This window comes from Amblyomma mixtum, chromosome 3, assembly GCF_055824585.1.
Source record: "Amblyomma mixtum isolate Tamu chromosome 3, ASM5582458v1, whole genome shotgun sequence".
In the NCBI taxonomy this organism is placed as follows: domain Eukaryota; kingdom Metazoa; phylum Arthropoda; class Arachnida; order Ixodida; family Ixodidae; genus Amblyomma; species Amblyomma mixtum.
In genome coordinates this window covers 232,763,388-232,789,410 of record NC_143014.1, presented here as the reverse complement: position 1 = coordinate 232,789,410, position 26,023 = coordinate 232,763,388, and the positions used below count along the sequence as shown (strand labels likewise).

The 26,023-nt window shown below is 43.3% G+C and overlaps 3 protein-coding genes across 3 annotated transcripts in view; 1 reads left to right on the top strand and 2 right to left on the bottom strand.

Annotated features, from left to right (window-relative positions):
• Positions 1–26,023, bottom strand: part of LOC149354017 (uncharacterized) — a 114,053-nt gene that overhangs the window by 63,541 nt on the left and 24,489 nt on the right. The gene's annotated exons all lie outside the window — the stretch shown is intronic.
• LOC149354019 (uncharacterized) lies at positions 89–9,110 on the bottom strand. Its single transcript, XM_089583002.1, has 2 exons — positions 2,418–9,110; positions 89–1,917 (listed from the first exon to the last, which is right to left on the bottom strand). The coding sequence occupies exons 1-2, from the start codon at positions 2,754–2,756 to the stop codon at positions 469–471; spliced, it is 1,788 nt and encodes a 595-aa protein (XP_089439128.1). The 5' UTR covers positions 2,757–9,110; the 3' UTR covers positions 89–468.
• LOC149354018 (uncharacterized) lies at positions 8,111–24,976 on the top strand. The gene is made up of 14 exons (XM_089583003.1): positions 8,111–8,388; positions 8,467–8,541; positions 8,618–8,693; positions 8,755–8,829; positions 8,906–9,110; positions 9,406–9,484; positions 16,607–16,739; positions 17,309–17,435; positions 18,021–18,706; positions 19,389–19,592; positions 20,580–20,643; positions 20,965–21,127; positions 21,623–21,745; positions 24,885–24,976. Exons 7-14 carry the CDS (start codon positions 16,617–16,619, stop codon positions 24,886–24,888), a joined length of 1,494 nt encoding a protein of 497 aa, XP_089439129.1. The 5' UTR covers positions 8,111–8,388; positions 8,467–8,541; positions 8,618–8,693; positions 8,755–8,829; positions 8,906–9,110; positions 9,406–9,484; positions 16,607–16,616; the 3' UTR covers positions 24,889–24,976.

The window sequence follows — 26,023 nt, the reverse complement described above, 5'->3', positions numbered from 1 at the left end:
GCAGTCGCAGCATGGTAAAGATGAATATTCCTGTTAATCATCAACAATAAAGAAAAGGGGCATGATTGACATTATTCCTTTCTTTCTATTTTGTCTCCATGTCTTAAGTATACCATACTTTGTGGCCCGCATTGAATATATACACCTCTTGAACATACGAAGCAGTGTTACTGCCTTTACCACTACACATAATGTAACATCTTGAGATGTATAAATTTTTCTGATTTGATGAAAGTTGTAGATGGACTCCAATAAAGTGGTTTTACAATGCAACTTGAACACATTTTTGTATTCCTGCAATTGCCAGCTGTGTGTTATGTTCAGTGTTGTTCTTGATGCTGATGTGGAAAGATGAATAGTGCCTTGACACAGAGGGATTGAAGAAGGCAGGGTATATTTTCTTTTTATCGGCAACAGAGAAGCTGGAAGCCAGAACTGCACTTAAGTAAAAGAGCGAGGGAAAACAGGCTAATCACTCTTGTTTTCTTTGCACTCAGGACAAAACCATTTTTTTGCTCTCGGCTTGCGCTTGAGTCCAACACAGGAAAAGTGGAACCACTTGTACTGGCATGACGCACTGTCACAAGCAATCATTTTGCCAGTATCCGGTCCACGGCAGAAACAGTATTCTACACCGTCAGATGGCTTGTCCTCAAGACTGTTTTGTTGCCGTGTGAAATAGCGGCTGAACAGTTCAGGTAAAATTACCCTCTGAAAAAACTGCCGCGCACGAGCAAATATGTCAGTGCAAAACGGCTCATCACACCTTATTCTCTCAATGTGTAACACATTCGGTCCCCACACCACGAAGTCACAGAATTCAACCTGGCACACTTTCATCTGAGTCTGGATTTGATAGTAGTAAGCATGACTTTTGTCAAGCTTAAGTGTTCCATTGATGTCACTCAAACACGAATTCTTGGTGGTGATCTCTTCACCGTCTTTCAACAAAAATGGGCACTTCAACTCCACAACACCTCTCCCACAGCAGCTGCATGTGACTATGGCATCAGGTGATGCGCCAACAAATGGGTAAGCAGTGCTCAGGTGCAGCCCTGACCTTCGACACTGGAAGTCGTGGTGCTTGGTGGCTTCTTTAGCTTTGTAAGCCTCTAAAGCATCTTGCTCATGTTTCCGACCCCACATAACAGCAGGCACATTGAGAGAATTTTGTTCAGGATAACATAACGACTTCAACAGTGACAAGCTGGGGCTCTCAACACTTGTGTGACACACCCTTTTCATTACTGAAGCTGTCACTCTGCCAGCTCGGTAAAGGAACCAGTCCGATGAGTTGCTCTGGTGCCTTGTTGCAGCCTCAACTGACTTTACTGTGTCCTCTCTGACTGCAAATGTGGACAGAAAGTCGTTGGCCTTCTCCACAAGCACGTCAAGATCATTAGCCAAGTTCTCCTGTGAGTACAACTTCCTTAAGTGAGCAGGTTGTGTCCGTACAGGCTCCTGAAAACACTCGTTATATTCTGGCAGCACAGAAAATAGCGCAGGTACAACGTTGGTGTTTTGAAAAGCTCTGTAAAGTTCTCCAAGTTCTTCTTCTGTTGGTGGTGGGATATCCATTCGTTTCTTCGCTTCACTCTCATTTGAAGTGCTGCTGCTGATTGTATCATCCAGCTTTCGCTTTTTCATCCTGGATGAAGTGAAGTTGATATCTTTGAGCCTCTTGAATTGCACTTTCTCCACATAGGCAGGAAGCCAGATGTTGGTCTTCGAGGTGCAGCTGGTGGCGTTTTTCATTTTCACTCCGGTCTCAACGGCATAAAGGCAGGCTCCCACATGAGAACAGGCCTCTCCTGCTCCTGCCATACACGTGCAGTGGGCTGTGAGCACAGCCCCACTTTTTTTGCACAGAATCCACACACGTAGAGGCTGGTCTCGCAACCTTTGTGAATGGTTCACCTGCAAGGAAAATATGGCCAAGTCCAAATTAACATTGGGCACATCTCTGCACAGGTGCACATCACTGTCGATCTTGTCGCGCTACCGGACCGTCGAAAACGGCAACAGCGATGAGCTTGATCAGTTAAGGCAGGCCATAAAAACTGCGCGACGCAACAGGCGAGACCTAAATTGTTGTTCGGCAAATCTGTAGCGAGCGATAACAATCTTCACGCGTGACCCGTTTCTTTTTCGCGCAATAACTTGTTAGGTTGCCAAAACAAAACAAATCAGCAACGGTTCCTTTCATATGCCCACAAAAATAGAATGACACGTGATGAAAAATTTGAAATCGTCCAGGTACTGTACTTACGAAGAGAAATGAATCACTAGCCTGACCGTTAGTAAACAGTCCTTTTTAGAACTTTACTGAGCGAGTGCTTACACTCAGTCCCTTGTGAATTCAATAAACGTTATTATTTTACTCTCATCCTTAGTAAGATCAAAGTCCTGCGGCTTACCTCTCCAAGTAGAAGTACCTTGTCATCTTGCAGTTGTTTTGCAGACAGCCCCTTCACCCAGCCGCTAGTGAAATAATTATGCGCCTCGGTGGCCTTAAATGCCTTCATTTCCTCGAGGGTCAGGAAGTTTGCCGAGAAAACGAGGTAATTGACGATGTCGCCGTAACAAACCTCCGGGAATACGTCGACATCGCTTGTCGTGTCTGTTCCCGGCCGCAGCATGAAGGGGTCGATGTTATTGCAGAGACGAACTTTTTCCGCATACCGAACGCGCTCAGACCCCGTTAGATCTGAGCGGTAGGTCGCGTCTAATGGCTGCTTACTGACAAGCGGCGGCATGCTAGGCAAAAGGCAAAATTGCACGTGTTACCTCCAGCGAACACGACTAAACACATGCGGCCCGCACTCCGCCGACTCCGCTCACTGCACCAACATGTCCGCCGCAGCGCGCGCCGCCGGACGTGACGTCACATGCAAGCCATGTATTCAGCACCTTCAGCTGACCAATTCGCTGCATGCAGCGACTTTGGCGCGAGCACGGTCGGCGGCCGCTATGACTCCTCGGACATGAGCTTTGCTTTCACCTTATAGTGTTCCAAAATAGGCGCGTTATTGATGAAAAATTTTCATGAAAAAAAATTGCACACAGTATGTTTTGCTGCCATTGAGCAGTATAGGCATATTGTGGACAGAAAACACCATTCTGAGCACTCAGTAAGTAGCTTTGATATTAAGAGTGAAATAAATTGTTTGTTTCTGACTGTTTCTTAACGCTTAACATTTCTGAATAGTATGTTTTCTTTTGAAAGTGGCCAAAATTAGACCATTGTAATACTCAACTGTGCAAGTATTTGTAATGGAGTGCAAGTACTCCAGAGGTCTCTGGAAGCAATTAAATTGTGCTATTTCTTGCAGAGACACTTCGAAGCACATTTCCGAAAGCAACGGACTGCCAGATTCAGATGTGCATAGCAGACTGGCTGCGGTATGCTCCTTCTAGATGCAAAAAGCGGTATGAAATTTTTTTCAGTTTTTTTTCTTTTTCATAGCTCCTTACAGCAAATTAAGATAAATGCTGGCGTTTGCACATTTCTTTAGTGTTCTACCACACTGTATGGTTTCACAAATTCTGCCTCTCTGTCGTTGCTTTTTCTTAAGAATAGTTCTAGGGCTTATTGCCTTCACCTTATAATCATTTGTATGCAGTAAAGTTTAATAATTTAAACTTCAGAGGCTGGAAAAAAATATCTGAATTATTTGAAGTTTGAATTATCCAATAAGCTAAAAAAATTTACAAGAACTGCTTGCATCAAAATATATTTATTTGGTAAAAGACTTGGAAATGGTCACCTGCTGGAGAACAGCATTACAATATCAATTTTTTGCATTTGCATTTATGCTGTGTCGTGCGCACACTATGGAGAGCATGAGTGCAAAACTACTCTAAAATGGTGCAAGTCTCCTTGGCATTGTTCCTATAGTGCAAGACGGTAGTGGTGGTTCCCTCTCACAAGGAGGTTCACCTAGTTTGAGGAGGCTTGACTGCACAGTGTCGGTGTAATGAAAGAACCATGCGGGTGGAAGCAAGGGAAATAATCAATGCCACCAACATGGCTGTCGGTGAGCATCCAAAATGGCATGCAGCTAGGCTTGGTTGGCTTGCTGATGCGCAGCCAGCAGCCGAAGCTCTTAAAAGTGAAGCCGAAATTAAGTGTTTGGCATACTTTGGGTCAGAATTAAGGCCATCCATTTGTCACTCTTGCTGTTGTGCATATGTCAGAGATGCATAGTCATCTCTGCAGAATGCAGTTCATGATTGAAAAAAGCCATTTTCACAATCAGTTCTGTGTGAATAATACCTAAATGCGACCTGCTTTTGGGATCCCATTGGGATTAATCATTGCGAGACCTGTAATGCCTGAATTGGCAAGCATTCGAGACATAGTAGATGGGTGTTGGCTGTGGGGCAGTGCTGACAATTTGAATTACTCGGATATTTGAATTAATGGGGGTTGCAATAATGAGCTTTTACTGTAGTTGCATGTCTTGAAGGTCATGCGGAGCAGAGAGGAGGCAGCCGCCGCATTGCTTGTCATGGCACTGGCTAATTAATGAGCTTCCACTATATGCTGCTTACCCACTTGCCACACAGCATGAAGAAGTAATTGCTTGTGAATGGTCTGCATAAGTAAGAGAGAAGTCGAGAAGTCATGCTGTTTTATATTAAGACAAACTTTTCGCGAAGCAGACGTTTCATGACAGGCTGTTTAAAAGAATGACAGAGTGTATGTTGTTCTCGTTCAAACAACAAATAGTGGCTATTCGTGTTTTCTTTTCTCTTGCTGTCACCTCTTTGCGGCATTCATGTTGGACCAAAAGAACCCAAGCTGCAAGCTCATTTAAGCCATGCACGAGACTGAAGGGTGTGTGCATACTTCCTAAAGGCCGCAAATACACTGAGCATTTCTTGTATTTCTTTCTGTGGCATTACCAACAGTACATTCTGTCAATGGCATTTAACAGGGCATATTTAGTTGTAAAGAAAATGTAAACATGCTCTTGCTGTTTACACTTGAGTCCACGTTTTGCAGCATGGTCCAAAAAGTAAATTTATGGTGACTTTCAAAGGCTACGATATATATTGTGGTATATGTTGCACCTCAAGTGCTTAATGATAAAGCTAGTTTTCTCTGGTTACCTTTCAGAGCTTAAAATGAGGTATACGTGTTAATTCTTGGTGTCACAGAAAGCATCATTTCTTTCAAGAAGCAGCTTGTTTCCTTTATGTTTCAGGGAGATCGCCAGATTGGTAAGGGCTGAAGCTGACATGGAACCAGTGGAATGAAGAGCAGTACATCAATGTTAAGGTTTATGCAGGCAATGTTGCTACCTCTATTCCTTAGCAGCACTATATTACTGGTGTGGTGAAACTGTTATTGCCGATAAGATTTGTCATTACTGTTCATGTACCGTTTATTGTTTCTGCTTCACTGTGCTTTCTGGAAGCAGGCTTGCATCTTTTTATTCATGAAACATTGATCACAAGTTTTCTAAGTGTGCTCACTGCCTCGAGTTCCTGGCAGCAATATTTACCTGGTGTGGTCAACTGGTATCATTACAGCATTTATTTGTTATTACCACTTCATGCTGTGCTGTCTGTATGCTGTTCATTGTTTAAGCCAGCTTTGTTTAGATTTTTTATCAATGTGCCTACTTGCTATCACTACCTTTAGTTCCTGCCAGCAATATTTCATTGTTGTGGTGAATCAGTGTTGTTGCAGCAAATGTTTACTGTTTTTATTTCACGCTGCACTATTCGCATACTAATCCGTTGTTTCTGTCTGCTCTGCCATGTGCAGGCAAGCTTGTATTTTTTTCATAAAAGAAGAATCTTAATTGTTCTCTGTGTATGTGCTGCTAGTTGCTGCCTCTAGTCTTTAGAAGCAATATTTAACCGGTGTAGTGAGCTGGTATCATTGCAATATTTATTTATTATTACCCCTTTATACTATGCTGTTTGTGTGCTTTTTATTGCTTTTCTTTTAAACCAAGCTTGTATCTTTCTTTTTTTTTCACTTTTTTAGGAACCTGGGCAGTTAAAATAGTAATATTTTGTCTGATGACTTTGCACATTGAACATTTTAACATACTGTCAAGAACAAAAGTGGTGTATGCCACTCAGTGGCCGATAGAGCCTTACACAGCTGCATTGCCAAGCCATCTGCCAGTAGCATCTGGAATGAGATAACTGTTGGGGAGCTCTTTGTGTAGGAAAGTGACATGCTGGCTGGCAGGTAAAAAAAGGGTCCTCATCATTTTTATTGGTCCGAAACACCGCCCGAGGACGGTGCGGTGATGTAGTTGTCTGGCTCTACTGGCCCCGTCCCCTGCACTCGTGCTTCCTACACTACATCACCATCAAACTCACTGTATTAAAGCAGTCAGAATTTCATGCTTCAGCAATTTCATTGCTTTCTGTTTGAATTGATCATTGCTTGTACTGTTCTTGTTATCAGTATTTTGAAATGCCAGTAGCTTCTGGGACTCACACTTGGTGCTGAGAAATTTTGCCATGCTTTGTTTCCTAGTGAATGTAGCATTGTGATTGGAGCTGTATTAGGCATATGTCTACAACATGGCAAATTGCTACCAAGCTTTATTTTGCCAGCTTCAATGCATGGTTTGTTTACCGTAACCTGTATTTGTAATGGTTCTGTCAGCCAGTGTCACCTTGAATTTTGTATTTCATTACTTGGTGTATGCATTGTTTTACCAGCACTTCTCATGCAACTAAATGAGAGCTTTAGTTTTACTGTGACGTCATCTTTTTCCTTGTGTTCTTCACCAGCTTTTAACTTTCAATGACACAGTTTGTTGGTATTGTTCTGATCTTTGTATTTGTTAAGTGCCAAACATTTTTTTTTAGTAATAAATATTTTTGTTTGTATGTCAGTCTTTCTCTGCTACAGCCCCGCCGGGGTGGTGCAGTGGTTAGGCGCTCGACTACTGTGCCCAAGGATGCGGGATCGAATCCTGGCTGCGGCGGCCGCTTTTCGATGGAGGCGAAATTCCAGAGGCCTGTGTGCTGTGCGGTGTCAGTGCGCGTTAAAGAACCCCAGGTGGTTGAAATTTCTGAAGCCCTTCATGCGGCCTCTCTCATAGCTCGAGATGCTTTGGGATGTTAAACCCCCACAAACCAAACCTTTCTCTGCTACAATTACACCTTGCTTGTCCCACTTTGTATGAAAGTGTGGTTGAGATCAGAAAAGCATTATTCATGCGTTTTATATTTCATAACTGACAGGAAAAACTTGTTCATGATAAATATATTTTTTTCCAGCAAAGTGTACTTTACATACCACCCTGCAGCTGTGGTTAGGGCACTTGGATGCTGATCCCGAAGATGTGGACTCAGTCCGAACTACAAGAGCCACATTCCGATGGAGGCAAAATGCCATGTCCTATGTACTGCGGAATGTCAGTGCACATTAAAGAACTTCAGGTGGTTGAAATTATGCAGGGAACTCAACTATGGCGTCTCTTATAGCCCAAGCACCTTTTTAAACTAGCTATCATTTTACTGCTTCCTGCCATGTGTTCCGAGAACACTGCATTATGTAAAAAGAACTGCCCTAAATAAGAATACTAAACTGCAGCTACAATGTTTACATGCCCTCCTTTAGTCTTGTCTTTTAGTGCAGCATATTTTCATGGAACTTCGTCTAGTATGAACTGCATGTGTGCTGCACAAGCATGTCCCCTGAATGTTGTGGCGACGTGACTAATGTTTGATTTTAATGTTTTGTGAATGTGGATGAAACTTTGCTGCAATGTTGTTGTACATATGCTAAATATGGATGCAATGTTGTAGACAACGTCGCAGCAATGTTTCTGTATGTATGTTGTCTTGACATGGCCAAAGGAGGACGCTAGCCACGTTGGTGCAACCTAAAAAGGTAATATTGGTACAATGTTTCAGCAACAATTTGTGCTACTAGGGCCCGCCCACGCTAGCCACCCTACCCACGCCCCGGGAAGCTGATGATGATAATAGTGTGGTATGTGGTACAACTATTTGTAGCGGGCGGGTACAAAACTTGTGTCCGAGCTGAAGAAAAAAAAAATAAAAGGAAATGAGAAAAAATAAAACGAAACACACAAAAAAAACTGGTAGCGCCACCTTCCGAGCGGCGGGATTACTTAGTTGGGTTGGTCGTGGCCTCCGCGATCGAAGTGCGGAACGAAATAGCAGAAATAGTTCCTGCTCTTGTGTCTGCGCGCCATCTGCGCTGTAAATTTTTTGTGCGTCATGGATAAGAACCAGCTGGCTCAAACCATGCTAGTGCCCTTCCCGAGGCAGTCTATAAAGAGGGACAGACGTCCTTGCTTGCGACTACCGTGTTGACTCGCCACCGTACCTGACAGAACTTCACCAGACTTTTCAGCGACGTTCGCCACTGCAGTTACGCAGGTAAGATTCGTTTGCGCTGTGCGATGCTTGACATTTCTCTCGCTGTGCGATGCTTGACATTTCTCTACCTCCCCACAGGCCAATCATTCCATCAAGCGGTGGCTGCGTGCGCTGTTGCAGGACGTAGTATGTACCTTCAGTTTTGTTGAACAGGTAGGCGCATTTTCATTTTTATTCTTATTGTCACGTGCTGTTTAACTTACGTTAACCAAATCGAACGTCGCTGCAGGCTTACCGCAATCTGGCACGGCCTGTTTCGTGCTCTCCAAAGTTCATCAAACTTTTGAGCGACGTTCGCCACTGCAGTTACGCAGGTAAGATTCGTTTGCGCTGTGCGTTGCTTGACATTTCTCTACCTCCCCACAGGCCAATCATTCCATCAAGTGGTGGCTGCGTGCGCTGTTGCAGGACGTAGTATGTACCTTCAATTTTGTTGAACAGGTAGGCGCATTTTCATTTCTATTCTTATTGTCACGTGCTGTTTAACTTACGTTAACCAAATCGAACGTCGCTGCAGGCTTACCGCAATCTGGCACGGCCTGTTTCGTGCTCTCCAAAGTTCATCAAACTTTTGAGCGACGTTCGCCACTGCAGTTACGCAGGTAAGATTCGTTTGCGCTGTGCGTTGCTTGACATTTCTCTACCTCCCCACAGGCCAATCATTCCATCAAGTGGTGGCTGCGTGCGCTGTTGCAGGACGTACCTTCAATTTTGTTGAACAGGTAGGCGCATTTTCATTTCTATTCTTATTGTCACGTGCTGTTTAACTTACGTTAACCAAATCGAACGTCGCTGCAGGCTTACCGCAATCTGGCACGTCCTGTTTCGTGCTCTCCAAAGTTCTTATCAAACTTTTGAGCGATGTTCGCCACTGCAGTTTCGCAGGTGGCTGGTTTGACCGGCTGCAACTATAACGAAAAAATTTGGCGCAGTTACTGATGTCGCTGTGCGGTGTTACGAGAAATTTCACTGACGCGCCGTGTGATGTTTGACATCTTCCCCCCCCCCCCCCCCCAGACCAATCGTTCCATCAAGCGTCGAAGGCTGCGTGCTTTGCTACAGGACGTACTACTTACCTTCAGCATTCGTCGAACGGGTAAGCGTGTTTTGACTTGTACTCTTGTTGTCCCGCACTGTGTAACCTATGATAGCCAGACTGTACGTCGCACTAGTGTTACCGTGGTCTGGCGCGGCCTGTTCCGAGCTCGATCGGTCTTCGCTTGAAAGTTCAGGCTGCAACGTTGTGTGGACACGTCAGTGTTTCCGAGGATTGGTAGCATAACGCACTTGTGTATAGGCGCGAGCAGTCTTGTACAGGCCGCGGAAATCGTGAAATCTGTGTACCCGTTTCATTGCCGGCACCCCACTTTGTCGTGCCAAAAGACTTGCCAACAGTACGGAGTTGGCCTCTCGCTTGGCTACAGTTTGGGAAAAGAGTTAATAATGACATTGCCTTGCTAAGTCATTCTGGGATGAATTGCAAGGCATGATCAATGACTTATAAGATTATATGGAAAAATGTTCAGCAGTCTCTGAAAGGAACAGTGTTTAAGGCAGATAGTTGCCACAGGTCTGAATCACAAGAGGGAAAAACTAGGAAGAATAAGAATTGGGTGGGGTGCACTTGGCAGGGTCTCATGAATGGCAGTTTGCCAATATCCCTCAAAAGAAGGATACAACAAAGGTACTTGCCTATGGGGGGGGGGGGGGGGGAAACGTAGAGGATAACGAAAAGGGTTCAACCTAAGTTAAGGAAAGCACAGCGAGCTATGGAAAGGAAAATTATGGATGTAACATTAAGAGACAGGAATGGAGCCTAGTGAGGCTAAGAACAAATGTTAGTTCATGGCATCCTAGTCTAAAAGAAGACGAAGAAATGTGCTTGGGCAGGACATGTAGTGTGAAGGCAAGATAACCAATGGTCATTAAGAGTAACAGGATGGATTCCAAGAGAAATGGCAAGTGTAGCAGGGGCAGGCAGAAAGTTAGGTGGGCAGGTGATTGGTGGAATAGGGTGGCCGCAGCTTGCACAGGACAGGGTTAATTAGAAAGGTATGGAAGGGGCCTCTGCCATGTAGTGGGTGTTGTCAGGCTTATGATGATTATTAGCTACTAGGGCGACATTAGAATTTTTCTGCTTTTCACATCCCTGAGGCCCCAATTCTCCTGGCACAATGACCGGGTAGAGCTTGAGAGTAATCTGTTTGCTACTTATTACAGTCATTCTTGGCTACTGTGAACTTCACAGTGCAAGGCTAAAAATATTCATGTGCCATTGTACGCAATGAAAATGGTGTTCTCAGTGCAACAGTACATTCAGCTAAACTTTGTATGGTGGCTCCCATGTCAAGCATGGATGCAAGTCTTGAACTCTCTAATTGAATCCTGTGCTAGTACAGTACACATTGTTTCCAAAAAGCAGTCTAGCCTCTGTCTGTTTCAACTCGGGATGCCTGCAGCACTTTCTTTTCTGAAAGCCTGACAAAATGCCCCTTGGGTTTTCTGTATCCAAACAGAAGCGAATGCCAGGAGAATTTCAGCACGGAAATTCTCCTGGCTGTCGCCACAACAAACACTGCCTAAATGTTATGAACCTGTTACGGGCAATCGTTTTCCTTAATGTCTTTAGTTTCGAGACAATATGCACTGTTGTTTCATATCCATAGCAAGAAGCTGCCAGTACAAAAATTTTGGTTTTGTTGTAAGCTCATTGTTGTTGCCTGTGCACTACTTGATAAAAATGTTTAAAGAGGAGTACAAAAATAATTTTACAAACAAAATACAAACAAAAAAAAGCCCAAGTTACCAAAACTTGTGTTTACTTCATATTCGGCTGTAGTTTTCATACTGAGATATTTATAGTTAACATATATGTGCCGCGGTCCCCCATCTGTGGGGTCATCTACTTCGAGCTTCAGTGCACGAGCACAATGGTTGCACTCTTCAGGAGGCCAGTGTGTCTGCTGCATGTATCCAACAAAGTGAAGTGTGAGATGACGAGGAGCACTAGATGTAGGTTCGTCTATGTCTGTGCCTCTATGCTTCAGGACGCATTGGCCATCTGAAGGGCAGAGCGAGTCTGGTCATGTGTTTAAGCTAGAAGTGGACTACCCTGTACCTGTGCGTTTAGGCAGTCATACTCCCAGCCTTGAGTGCCGCACTTCTGTAGTAGGATACAACTCCAGAACAAACTGGCAGGTGCACCTCATAGGAGGGCTTCCAGTCAATGGCATTGAGTGATCTTCATGATTTCTAGGAAAATATGATTAAATCCTGCTTAATCCTTTTTCACCTGCCACGCTCTGCAATTTCACACTAGCCCGACCAAGGGGATTAGACATGTGTGAATTAGTAGATGCCACTGAGTGTAGGGCCTCCTCTGGGGGGGTATCTACTGGCCGCTTCATTGTTTTGAGTTGTATTAGTGTATATGTTTACTCGACCAGGTGGTTGAAAATGAAAATTTATGAGAAAAGGAAATCGTGCAGTAAAATCCCTTATTCGCTGATTCTGACAGTGGGTCTCTCTAAGCTCACTTTGTTGATTTTTTTTTATATTAGCACTCAGTCTTGTCACAACATTGCTTTTGAATTAGTATTTTGTTCTAAAGGAGAAACAGATTCCTTCATAAGGGTGTCTGACCATGTACTGGTTGGAGATACAGGATACCTTATAAATAGTAATAATAACTACCTTTTAGAAACCTGGTAGAGGCCCTTTAACTAAGACCTGCATCATGACTACTACCCCACTGGCATGTACTAAGTACTTCGTACTGGTTTTTCTCTTTATAGCGTTACCGCCGGATGATGATGACATAGGATGGAGTTTTGTGGCTTGTGCGCACAGGCATTTCGGACAAAACTGGCCTATTTTGAGCATTTTCGCTTCCATAGCAGTGTTCTTGGTGGTGCCCTCTGTCCGGTTAGCTCGTGTGGTGCAGTATGCAAGACATACAAAGCCTTCAAAAGTCATGTCCACAGACATCACAAAAAGCAGCGTGATGAGGTGGTATCCACAACCCTCATGTGTAGTGTGCCAATGTGCCAGAGCCAACAGACTCGCACCAGTCTGACTGCACATATGGCTGAACATTTTAGGAATGGTGTCAGTTCTGTTGTCTGTCCATTTGCATGCTGTGCCAGTGTGATGACATCGCTCTCCTCATTCCGGACTCATTTGTGTCGTTATCATCCAAAAAGAGAGGGCACATCACACAGCTTAGGCCAGGTTGGCTGTGATGCTGAGATGATGCTGCCAGAGGCTCCTGCTGAGTTAGACCTTGAGCAGCCTATGTTTGTTGACTCAATTGAAGTGCCTAATGAGAGCCACTCTAAAAATGCTGCATTATTTACTGAGAATGTAGCACTCTTCCTTCTGAAGCTAGAAAGCAAGCACCATGTGCCTGCAAAAACTGTACAGTATGTGATGGAAGGAATGAAAAATCTGCACAAATTGAGCCAGGATATGGCATTGCGTGAGGTAGCAAAAAATTTATCGGGTGATGCTCTGTCAACAGTTCAGGCTGAATTTGGTGAAGATTTGCTTCATAGTGTAGCATCCGGGGCACTCAGGTCCCTGCATTGCCGTCAGAAGTTTTACAAAAAAAACTTTCATTTTGTTCCTGCTACTGAGATGGCACTTGGTCTGGACAGGCAGAATATGTTTTGCACATACCATTATGTTGCCATTGGAGAACTCATTGAATTCCTCATGTGCCAGATAGCAAACTCTGCAAACAATATATCTGGGGAGTACATGCAGGACCATCCGCACTTCACAACATCCGAGAATGAGATTCAGGTGATCTTGTACCAAGACGAGTTTGAGGTCGTAAATCCTTTGGGTTCAGCTAAGGGAAAATTTAAGATGCTTGGAGTGTACATGACACTTGGTAACCTGCCTTTGGATTGCAGGTCACGTGTCGAAACCTTGCAGCTGGTCATGCTTTGCACTCAAAAGAATGTAAAAGAGTTTGGGCTCCACCGTGTGCTAAAACCTATAGTACAAGATTTGGCTGCCCTCGAAAAATCAGGAATAGAAATTAATGGAGAAACCCGTAGGGTCCGCTTGAGCTTTATTGTTGGTGATAACTTAGGGAGTCATGCAGTTGGGGGCTTCACTCAGAACTTCAGTTCTTCAGTGCACTTTTGTAGATTTTGTCTGATCTCAAGAGCAGAATTTGAGCAGGAGCCGCATATGCTTGCAGAAAGGCGAAACCCGAAGAATTATTTGAGCTCCCTAGAACAGCTGGCAACCGGGGGTATGCAAAATAGCTTCGGTATTGCTGCAGATTCTCCTTTCCATGCCCTTGACCACTACCACGTGTGCAATGCAGGCTTGCCTCCATGCATTGGGCATGATGTTTTTGAGGGAGTCATTCAATATGATTTGGCCCTATACATACGGTACTTTGTCAAGACAAAAGTTTGGTTCTCGTATGAGTATTTAAACAACAGAATCTCAGGCCTAGGATATGCAGCCCGTGACATGAGAAACAAACCAGCTAGAGTACCAAGCCAAGGCGAGAAGCTAGCAGGACATGCCATCCAAAACTGCACACTTCTCAGACTACTCCCTCTCTATGTAGGAACCAAAATTTCAGATACCGCAGACCCAGTGTGGCAGCTGGTGCTTGTGTTGATGGAGATAGCCGATTTGTTAATGGCAAGAAAAGTAACGCCTGCTCAGATCGCATACATGAAGGTTCTCTGATCGAAGAGTATGTGATGTGCCGCAGTGAACTCTTTCCAGATGTCAAGCTTAGGCCGAAGCATCACTATATGCTGCACTATAGTGAGCTTACTCAGCAGTTTGGCCCACTTATTCATGTGTGGACCTTGCGCTTTGAGGCGAAACATCAGTATTTTAAAGAGTGTGTTCGCTCTGCTAAAAATTTCAAAAATGTCACCAGCACCTTAGCTGTGAAACACCAGCTGTACCAAGCTTTCTTGGCTGCTCAAGGCCTATTTCCCATTCAAAGTGAATTTACAGACATGGGATATTCTGATCGAATGCATTTGGTGGAAACTTTTAGCCACATGCCAGCCCTTCAGGAGAGCACACTGTTAAGAAAGGCTACTATTGGATTTTGTACCTACACCCTGGGCGATTATGTTCTCATAACAGGAACACGTTTTGAAGTTATCTTTGGCAAGGTTGTTTGCATTCTTAAGGAAGAGGAAGATGGCATGCAACTGTTGCTTCAGCACATACCTGGGAAGTTCATCAGAGCCCTGTCTCTGTATTTATTAGAGCTGTCTACAGATACTGTAGTGCTGGTTCCTCCAAAAGACTTGATGGATTTATCATCATATCGTCCTTACGAGTATGAAGGGAATTTAGTTATCAGGCTGGATTCCTCTTTCCCTGAAGCGCTATAACTCTGACGTCGTTCTTGAAGGATATTAGACATCAAATATTTGGTTGCATATTTTCTTTGCAGTGATATTTAAGATGTTAGTACAATCTTATGCAGGATTGCTGCATGGTATTTGCCAGTAATTTATAATTAAATTTCTCCTTTCATGCTGTTTTGATTTCGGTAACATGAGGCAATCACTTTGACATCAAAGGTTAATATAGGTCATTTGAGGAACGAAAAACTCAATATAATAGCAGCATCATAGTCTTAAGTCGCAACGAAAAGCCACCCTACATCAAGACTCTGAATGGTAATGAATATAGGTGCTGTTCTTTTATCATGAAGTTTTTGTTTCATGTGACCTATACCTAGTTAAGACGCTGCAGTCATCATTTAGCTATTGAAAGTGAAACCACAACAGCATGAGAGAAATTCAGTAATACATTACTTAGCGCTTGTGGGTGAATGCCTAAGTGGCGATTCATGTGTTTTAACACCTTACGTGACTACAAAGAAGAAAACATGCAAAAGCAATTTGTCTGTGTATATTTTCATTAGACTGTTTTTGTTCCCTGGTATTTCATTCTGCGATGCTGCTTAATTCATCGAGTTAACCCTCAATGGGTATTTTAACCCAACCTTGTGTTAAGAAAATAGCTTGTGCAATGGCGCTCTTCAGCCAATGACGCCCTTGTGTCATTAAAATATTTCAACACCATCACCAATTAAAATGTAATCTATAGTTGCGGAAGGGTAGGCAGATAGTTTCTTTACGCTCGGAACGTGAAAAAGGGAAGAGAAAGCCTAACGGGCAAAGTATTCATCATTGGCGAGGTTTAAATAGGGCCTTTAGTTTAAGAAAGAATGCAGAGGGTGAATCCTCTCACTAGGCCTTCCAACACCCTACCACTTCATGCCCTCCTTCCCTTCATCAGGTCTTCCTCCTTGGATTGGAGGCCCCATTTAAACTTGGACAATGATGAACACTTTGCCCAAACGAAGTCCTCTTGAAACAATGGCAAGCACCCTGAGACTTTACCCTCCCTTGTTCAATTTCTGAGTGTCAAGAAACCATCTGCCTGCCCTCTCAACCACTAATTACATGTTAGTTAGTGACGATGATGACGGATTTTAATGACGCGAGGACATCTTTGGCTGAAGAGTGCCATAGCACAGGCTCCTATCTTCAAACAAGGTGGGGTTAAAGATCTGTTTTTCGAGAATTTTATTTTATAGGTAAAACGACCAGACCAGGGGAAAGTTTGTACGCACTGCATTACCAGTGGGTACCTGTGACACTGGGTATGAACCCCTATACCTCCCACATGCAAGCTGGAAGCTCGTACCACTAGGCCTCTTCTGTGGTGACAATTCATTTGGGACGTATTGGTTCTCTTGGAGTTGGACTTTTAATTAGGAACCGAATATACTTGTGTATTTGTTGTGCTGTAGTGTTGCGTTGCACATTTAATGAAGTTGTCATTTTTTGTGGGTGTGTTGAAACCTTGTCCTTCAATTTTAACCAGTCGTCATTAATTGCTGCTATAGTGAACCTGCTGATACAATGACTGAAATTGCTTGTAAAGTGCCATTTAGACCAATTTTTTTTTACTGCAGTCTTGAGGACAAGCTATAAAGAAAACATTCTCCTGTCTTAGTATTTATGCACTTAAATGAAATCAGATGCATGAAAATGCTGTCCCATCAGAACATGACTTGGAAGAATCTCTCTGCAATCTTTTGCCAAGTTGTACGGGAAACTCTCTGCAAACAGCACATTCTTCCAAGCAGTTTGGTCTGACCTGAAATATCAGCAAGCTAGCTATTTTGCTAATATCCTCTTTACTGTTGCAGAAATTACAAAATGCCTTTTGTGAAAATATGGAGCGTCGACCATGGGATAAAAAAAGTGGCTTGCGTTAATACCTACCAAGACATCAAAGAACAGGCATTGCAAAAAGATATTTGTACTTCAGAAAATGCAAAGGTAAGGCCTGTGCTGTGTGGTGAAATGCCTGCAGACATCATTATACATTTCTCATAATTTTGACTTGCTGAATGCACCGAATACATGACATTATGCATTATATGATGTGATGAAATAATGTTCATGGTTAGGTAAATGACGGTGTGCTGCAAAACAGTTCTGTGAACGAGAAAATATATCGCAAACCTAACATTTTCTGCAAGCTTTGGGATGTTTTGAGAGAAAATCGTATGTGTATTTGAATTAGTTGCGATTCTGAGCATGATTGTGGTGTGTTGGTGTCACCCATTTAGCTTTCTCTTAAGTCTTAGTGGTGCAGAGTGAATGGCATGCAAGGTCATAAAAAGCTCGTGCTGTTTCGCCATGTTTAGGTCTCAAACAGTAGCTACTGCTGAGTACAGGATGTGGTTTCCAGTGCAAAGCACCTGTTCTGTTCCAGTGCAAAGCACCTCTATATAGCTCTACCTGCTAGGTTAGCGTGTGTTAACCCTTTGCAACTGGACAGGTGGATTTGTGCACAGAATTATTGAAGAATTTTGTGGCCTTCAATGCATATATTTCCTCCACAGGTCTTTCTTAAAGACGGTTCGGAGCTGGAAGAGGGCCTGTTCGAAGAATATCTCAGCGAACTTCCTGTGCAGGAAAGAATATTTATTGTGGGCGAAGCCTCGGCGCCTGCTAAACCTAATCTTCAAGGTGTGGTGAAATTTATTAATTCTGCATGCTATTCTTGTCTGCTGCATAACACATCTAGCAGTCTTGTTAAAATAACTGCATGCACAGTTACAATTGTTCGGTTAATATTAACACTACTGTTTAATCCTGCTTATAGAGTATAGCTTCCCTTTGTTGTAATTTTCCATCCTTGCGTCCTCTAAGTAGCATATATAGCGAGCTATACTGACATGTTAAACACTACCTTTATCTGTACATGTGGCCTTGCATTATTTTTTGCACGACAGAATGCCATACGCACAAAATAATTGTGCAGATGCTGAAAACTGTGCAGACACAGTATATACAAAAGCTTCTCTGGCGACTTCCAATGAAATAAGAAGGTTAAGGATAGTCTTGTGGTAGCAACTTCATCTCATTTTAATGATTACCTCATGCTAGTTTCATAATATAACACTGCATTTTTCATGTTGTAGTGCCACTGCAAGGTTCTAACTGCAGATCATTGCAAGCAGCACAGCTTCTTGTTTTTTATATATTTAAGGAACATGAAACATTAAAACAAAAGAATGAAACTAAAGCTTGTGTTTCTTTAACCTCTTATAGAGCAACGTGGAGCAGGAGGCACTGAAAGACTGTCAAAGGCTCAACAGGAGAGCTACATATTTGTATTGGATACAAAATGTCTGCCAGAGAACGTACAAGAACGCCTCGAATGCGACACAATGCCCCTTCCACCAAAAGAAAGGAGGGAACTCGTGCGGCATGTTGTCGACCAGATGAGGCGCCGGACATCTCGTCCCAGAAGAGAATTTATAAGGACAGTGGCTGAGGACCTTATAAACAAATTCCCGGGCTCCCTTAAGGACACTGCTCTTGATGGCAACGTGCTTGGGAGGGGATATGACTCCCTGTTTCAACAAATGGAGAGTCGGGTGGAAAATCTTCATCGTGGGCAGTGTAGCTCAGCACCCGAGGACTTTGGTCGTAAAAGAAAAAGAAACTGTAATTATGGATGCCAGAACTGGCAGCCTCTTCTCAATGCAGAGGTGGCCAGTACCCTCGAAGAGAAAGTGTTGTTTTTAAAAAAGGAAGGGCAGAAAACATTAAGAGAGATTGATGTACCATTGGCAATGACTCTCATGAGTGAAACGTACGCACTGCAAAGGCACTTTATCAACAGCGACAACCCGGTGCATACAACATCAGAAGTGAAAGAGAAATGGCCTCTGCTGTTTCACAGGCCTTTCTTCTACAGGCACTGCGACAATCTCTTAGGGAAAGATGTGCAGGTAAGAAACTTCAAGCAATAATATAAGAGTTCTACATTCAGTTTAGCTTTGCAGTCATGGCTGGACACGATACTGCTAAATATAACTTAGGCTTTCAGGTTTCATATCTTTGTGAGCTTTTCAGTGCATCTTGGCTATTTTTAATGAGGGAGTAATTACTAGCATCCATCCAAGTGCAGCCATGCAGCTTACAGAAACTTCATAATTAAAAGCCCATCCTTGTCCAGAGTTCGAACTCTCGACCACCGCCTGACTGGGGCAGTCTCCCCACTTAGCTGACCTGGACGACTTGCATGCGAATGACTGTGCTTGGGTGGATAATAAATAATCACTGCCTTATTACAAATGTACTTAAACTTGGACGATTCTTTGTGGCCTATGTGAAGTGTCCTCTTTCTAAAAAGAGGATGCAAAAGCAATTTTTTGTACAGACGTTGAAATGTCTCTGAAATAGTAGAAACTCTCTAGATTATCGTGTAGTCAGGTTCATGCACTCGTATGATGGTACTGCTGTGTGAATACTGCAGCATCAAAAGTATGATAAATATTGGGGGTGTGGGTTGAGTGTGTTAGTGCATATGCTTCTATGCACTTGACAGTGGGCAGTTAATGGTCGTGCTGAATTCTGTGCACTGTGCTGTGCATGAGCTGTTTTCCAAAATGCAGAACTTGTGTATTTCAGACAACATTTCAGGCCAATGTTGCCACTTATGCACCACTGCTGAGGAAGAGCCTTCAAGACACATCTTCAAAGGATGTCATGTATCTGCTCTGTGAGGAACAGCATGCCAATAAGAAAAATGAAGCAGCTTGCCAGCAATTCTTATTGCCCCTGCTGGCAGCTTACTTCAAGGACCGCCCAAGTGCCCTATACCATGTTTTTGAGGTGAGCATTACGTATTTCATGAAATACGCTTGTATGGAATGTCCATTTGGGATATTTCTTGTGTTGGCGCCCCATCCTACCACTGGCTCTTTCCTGGCCTCAAGCCCAGTGAGCAAATGGTTTCTCGAAAGTTGTGTTGTTAAAGGCTTTTCTTATTATTTAAAACATTTCAGGATTTTATGTTGTGTATTGATTGTACTGTATTTGTATTTGTTCTCTAATACTTTTGGCACCAATAATGTAATGAGTACCAGGAGCATCGCTTGGCCGATGGATCCCTTACTGTTTATTTAAGGGATCCATCAAACACTACATAATAAAAAGGAATAGTTCTTAGAGCTTGAACTGCGTATATGATTGTGGTGTGTTGGTGTCACCCATTTAGCTTCCTCTTTAAGTCTTACTGGTGCAGAGTGAATGGTGTGCAAGGTCATAAAAAATTTGTCCTGATCTCGGAAAAAAGACTCATTCAGGGAAACTGAGAACAAATAAGTTGGCCTACATGAATAGCCTACCACAATCTAACAAACCAGGTACTTTAACTCGGAAAATAACCTAAAAAAATGTCGAAATATAATACATAGCATTATACATAGCCAAGAAAGAGCCATGCAATTGATTATTACTAAAAACAAAAATGTGGTGAAGTTACTTTCAGTGCACCTTTAAAAGGTTTCCATCTATGTGGAGGTGATGCATCTCCATATTTTAGCAACTTTTCTTATTAGTAAAACGATTCATATAAACTTCCTCATTGATGTCTTGGGCTCAGTATCATGGGCATCAATATTGAGCCCTGCTTGCCTTTATCAGGGAAACTATATTTTGCAGAAATTGTGAATTTACAGCAAAAAAAAAGCTGTTATTGTCTGTTGCTGATCTGTTGCCATTAAAATAGATTACCGGAAATTTTGTGAATTTGATTACTCACCATGCAAGTAGCTTGTACTGTCAGCTGAAGTGAACAATATTTCCCTCCCTTTCAAGGAAGGCACAAGTATTGCATCAAAGGTCCCTGAGCTACCATCAACGCCTGTTGTTGTCGCACTTGGTAAGCTAACCTCTTTTCCATACTGCTGGCTGTTAAGTTGCTTCCCAATAATGAATGTGAGAAAATGTATTACTCCACTTTGTGTCATTCTTCCTTCTCAAAGCTCCCGTGAGTGTTTGGACGAGGCATGACAACACAGGCGCTGATTGTTGTCAAATCACTGCTGCCTGTGTTGTCGTGTCACGTCCTTGTCTTTTGCACTTTTTCCTTCACTTTGTTTCATGCTATAACTGGCCTCCCAAAAAGCCCTGTTGGTATTGATAATTCATGAACATTCTTTGATTACATATTTACAATTGTATGCTTTTCATTGTTTTACAGGAAGCATTCACGACAAGCATTGTTACGTGTATTGTGAGCAAGAGGTGCTGATTGCTTCGCCCACTGACTTCTGCGAGGCTATTTGCCTAATGTTTTTAGCATACTACGTGTTCAACATTGAGTATGCTAATGGTGCTGCAACAACGCTGGAATTTCTTCAGAGGTGAGCTCTCTCTGCAGCCAGCTTTGTCTAGGGTCTCTTTTCCCTTTTTGCTACCAGGGTTATACATGTGGTTTTGTTTTATTAACATTGGTATACTTCCCAATTAAGCTACGTCGACAAAACTCGACTGCACGATTGCTAGGAATGTGGTCTGCTGTTCTGTAGGAAGTTGTTGTACTTCACCCATTCAGTTGTACTCCACCATAACAGTGCAGTTCACTTTTCATAAAACCTTGAAACATCTTCCAGGTGACATTTACAGTGGATGGCGTCTGATAGAGTAATGCTCAATGTGTATTTTTGTTTAGTCATGTCTTTGTCTTGCCAAGAGGACACAAAAGTAGGTTTACAAATGGGTGGAATAAGAACAAATAATTGAAACAGTTCATATTTAACTAATGGTAAGCTGCATTGGCAGTACACTAACCTGAGGTGTGTAATGTGGGAAAGCCTTGAAAAGTGCTCTTGTAATGAACGTTGCTTTGTTATTTGCAGGCAGATCTTTCAATTGAATCCCAGTAGTGGAAGCAAGTGGAGAGGAGGCCAGAAGTCGCGGACAACTGTCCATGCAAAAGTGATGAAGCTGGAGCAGAAGTTGCGGACTACTGCCCATGTTGAGTGAGTGCACCACTTTGCAATGCAGTGTTTCTTTTTGCTTTCATTTGTTACGACCAACTTCATGTAGCAGCGTCCACATTTTTGCAGCTACGCTCTAATTTGATGCTTTGCTCTGATTTGAACTGTTAGAATGCGAATTTACACTGAAGTTTCTAGCAGAATTATTCTGTGCTTCCTGTTTTCTTCTCCCTGTCACTACATCTTTCTTGACGTTGTTTTGGTTTGGGGTTCATAAACCGAAAGATTGACCTAGAGATAAGTCATGTGAGGCATGAAAAAACTTTCAGTATAACTGCTGGTATGTGGTTTGTTGTAATTATAGCTCTTGAAGCAGGCTAATTTAAGTTCTGTAGTGGGCTAAAAGTGGATCAGCATTTATATTAGTTTTTTCGCGGTTCGCATGCCCCAACCACACGTCACAGCCATCCTTCGGTTAATGAAAACCGAAGCATCATGATAGAAGAAATTCAGCTGTAAATTATTTAGCAGTTGTAGACGAATACCGCATAGGGATCCATGTATTCTAATGTGTAATTCATTGTTCGCAATTCCAATTGCGATTAGGCAACCGCCCCAGCTTGTGCCGCAAGTAAGCAGCAAAACTGGCTGGCTGCACTGTGCACAAGAACGTACAGCCACCCTGATTTCTAATCATATAGCGCGATTTCTAATCATATAGCGACTGCTGGTCAGCGCCTTATAACGACGATAAGCGTGTAACAAGGCGAGAGTTCACGCATGTCACGAAGGCAGAGCGTCGTCTGCTACGCTGTTCCGAAAACGAGGACACACGCCCTGCCACAATATCAGTTCGCAAGATCCCGCCAAGTCGTAGAGCGCATGCGCATGATTAATATGTGAGACTGCATGAGACGCGATTTCATTTTTTTTTTGCCTATTACGGGAGGCCAGCCTGACGATGCAAAGTTATAAAAAAAATAAAAGGAAAGAAATATAGCAGCTAATCCAAACCATTGCCTGGATCGCGATAAACGGGGTTCCAAGCACCTCCTTAATCAGCCTTGCAGTGTCTCACATTAATCGTGCACATGCGCTCTACGGCTTGGCGGGATCTTGCGAACTGATAGTGGCAGGGCGTGTGTCCTCGTGCTCGGAACAGCGTAGCAGACGACACTCTGCCTTCGTGCGCGTGCGCGAACTCTCACCTTGTTGCACGCTTATCGTCGTTATAAGGCGCTGACCAGCAGTTCGGTCGACGCTCGTGCTATATTATTAAAATTCATGGCGGCTGTACAAGTCTTGCAGCTTTTCATAGATAACTGTGCCAGTCATGCAGGACACAGCGTGAATATACAGTGCATGATTACCAAAACCAAATCCCAAAACTACAAGTAGCAAATACCAAAATAGCAAATACCAAAACTGGCATTCCCAGTAGCTGTAGTTTCACAGGCGGTGTTTCAGCAGACAGGCAAAACGTCTTAGCTACCTTACATATTTATGTGAGAGAATGGTCAAGCAAATGCTGTCATGCGCTCAGAGAATGGCTGACCCAGCAGGAATATTTTGCAGTTATGATGCATAGTGCTGTTTCAATTGCATGTGACCTGGAATCTAGGTTCGCAGCAATGTGATGTGAAACCATTTGGCTATATTCGTTGTAATACGTGACTTTCAGTGCTTGCGATGACAAATTCAGATAGCTAAGTGAACAGACATGTCGCAGATTACTCCTCTCCAAAATCTCCTCTCTGGCGGTCTGCACACTCCATACCAAACTACTTATGAGCGATTATATTGCACTGCACTTTGGCTCAGTCCCGGTTCAATCCTAGCTGTGGCGATTGCATTTCGATGGAGGCAAAATGGAGCAACACAAGGGTAAAAATAGCCATGTCGAGCTGAAGTGAAGGTAGGAGTGCTATAGAAGAATGTGTAAGGAGAGTTTCTATGGAGGCAGAGGAGCCACTTTTTATGATTCGGGAGTGTCATCCAGCAGGGAGTTGATTACTGTGATGGGCTCTCAGCTATACGTGATAAGGTATATAAGGGCCAGTTGGATAACCAAGCCGTCATGGTAGCTTTAAGCTTGTAAAGTGTGATACAGCTGAAAAGCTAGCATACGAGGGGGTACCCAAAAGAAACCGGACTAAATTTTTTGGTCGGCAAAGCTTCTGTGGTACCGCGTTTTGCCACTAGGAGCGCATAGAACGAACATTCCAGAGTCAGTAAACCGAGTGCCGTCGTTGAAGGAGGTCAGCCTAGTTTAGGCAGAGTTTTAGAGTGACGACTGTTTTGGGTGAATGTCGTTTTTGCAATGGCTGATTTTCGTGAACAGCGTGCGCCGGTGAAATTCTGATTTTTGCTCGGAGAAAGTTGAAAGGAAACTCTTGAAATATTAAGAAAGACGTACAAGGAAGATGCTATGGGGACAACTCAAGTGTTCCTGAATCGAATCCTGAATCAAAGCAATAATCATGCCAATGGAAAACTTCAAATTCACCTCGCCTCAAGAAAGCTCGTCAGGTAAAACCAAACCTCAAAACAATGCTGATTTGTTTTTTCGACGTGAGAGGAGTCGTCCATTGAGAATTTGCTCCGCAGGGTCAGACAGTTAACGAAGCTTTCTACTAGGATGTTGTGGAAAGATTGGACAACAGTGTGCGGTGGAAGCGGCCTGATTTGTGGCGGTCGGGTGACTGGTTTTTCCATCATGGCAATGCCCCTGCTCAGACAGCCCTGTCTCTACGACAATTTTGGACCAAAAATGGCATGACCCCTATTTCTCAACCCTCATACTCTCCCGACCTTGCCCCGTCCTACTTTCTTTGTTTCCTAGAATGAAAAAATAGGTGAATGGAAAGCGTTTCGCTGATGTTGCTGAGGTGAAGAAAAAAAACGACGGAGGCACTGTCAAGCATCAAAAAAGTTGAATTTAAACAATGTTTTGAAAAATGGAATGAAAGATTTGACTTGCGTATCATTGCAAGCGGGGAATACTTTGAAGAAGATTGAAGGTCTGTGCTTAAAATGTGAACAAATAAGTTCAAACAAAAATAAGTCCGGTTTCTTTTGGGTACCCCCTCGTAGATATGACCAAGGCATTTAAACATGCAACTGATGCATGTGTTACTGTCGTTTTTTTATGTGCTAATCAGCTTTATTCATTACTTTTCAGATGAAGCTTCTACAAGCACCATGCCACAAGGATCAATCATCAAGCATCATGAATTTAGGAATTTAGGCTATAATAAAAAGCTGGAAGCCATCCATGTACTGTATGTTATTTTCGACCCTTTTGCATGTAAGGTTTCATTGCCCATTACATGCTTACAACACAAATGTTATTTTGAGTCTCACACGGATGATTCCATAACTCAGGTCGCAGCGTCCATGCTACGTATTTGCTGCTGCATCAAAAAATACGTAATTTCTTTACGGACTGCCCATATTCACAATCTGCATTGCGGTTGGCATTCGTATCCAACAATGCGTAGTTTAGTATACGGAATCTGTTTTCAAAATTCATATTAATGTTGCCATCCGTACTCTACAATGCGTAACTTAAATTATGGAATCCGTTTGCCGAATTTTGGTTACGTACCATGTCAGTAACTGAAATTTGTAGTTTCCGCTTTATACACTGTCTGTTAATGGCTTACGGACAGTGGTCGGCAACGCATTGCCTCCAGGTTTCTACGTAAACGAGAGCAATTTTTTTTACAGTGTAGGAGGATCCCTAGTCCGGGACCCCTGCAGCTTCCGCAGCGGCCCGGGCTCTAGCTACCAATGTCTGTTGGGCAGAGTTCGGAGCAGCCGCGCAGGGCAGCTTCCCAGTCCTCACGGGTGGGTAGGTAGGATTGGAAGGGCATGCCCACACCATGTGGTAGGTGTCCGAAAACTCGCAGTGCGGGCACGCGCCCGAGAAAGAATTGAAGTGCTTAAGTACTGCCGGGCACAGTACTGTATTGGTATAGAGGCAGAGAAGCCAGCGCACCTCCCACCCTGGGGAGGCTTTTACAGGGAGGGGGATAGAGGCCATGAAGGGTTTGATAGGTGATCTCTCTAAAGGTGGTGGCCGGATTGAAATTGAATTCCGGATCTGGTGGTGGTGGAAAACATTTATGTACTATCAGCGTCAAATGAAATGCGAACCGCGGAAAGCCTGGCCACAGGTCCCACTTACTCATCAGCCTGTCGACAGGAAACACAGGCACGCTCATCCGGTTTGCGATGCTTTTGCTTGCGTTTTCTTTGACGTTCGTTGTCGCTTTTTGCCACTGGAGCGCCACAATCATTCTTTCTACGTATGGATCG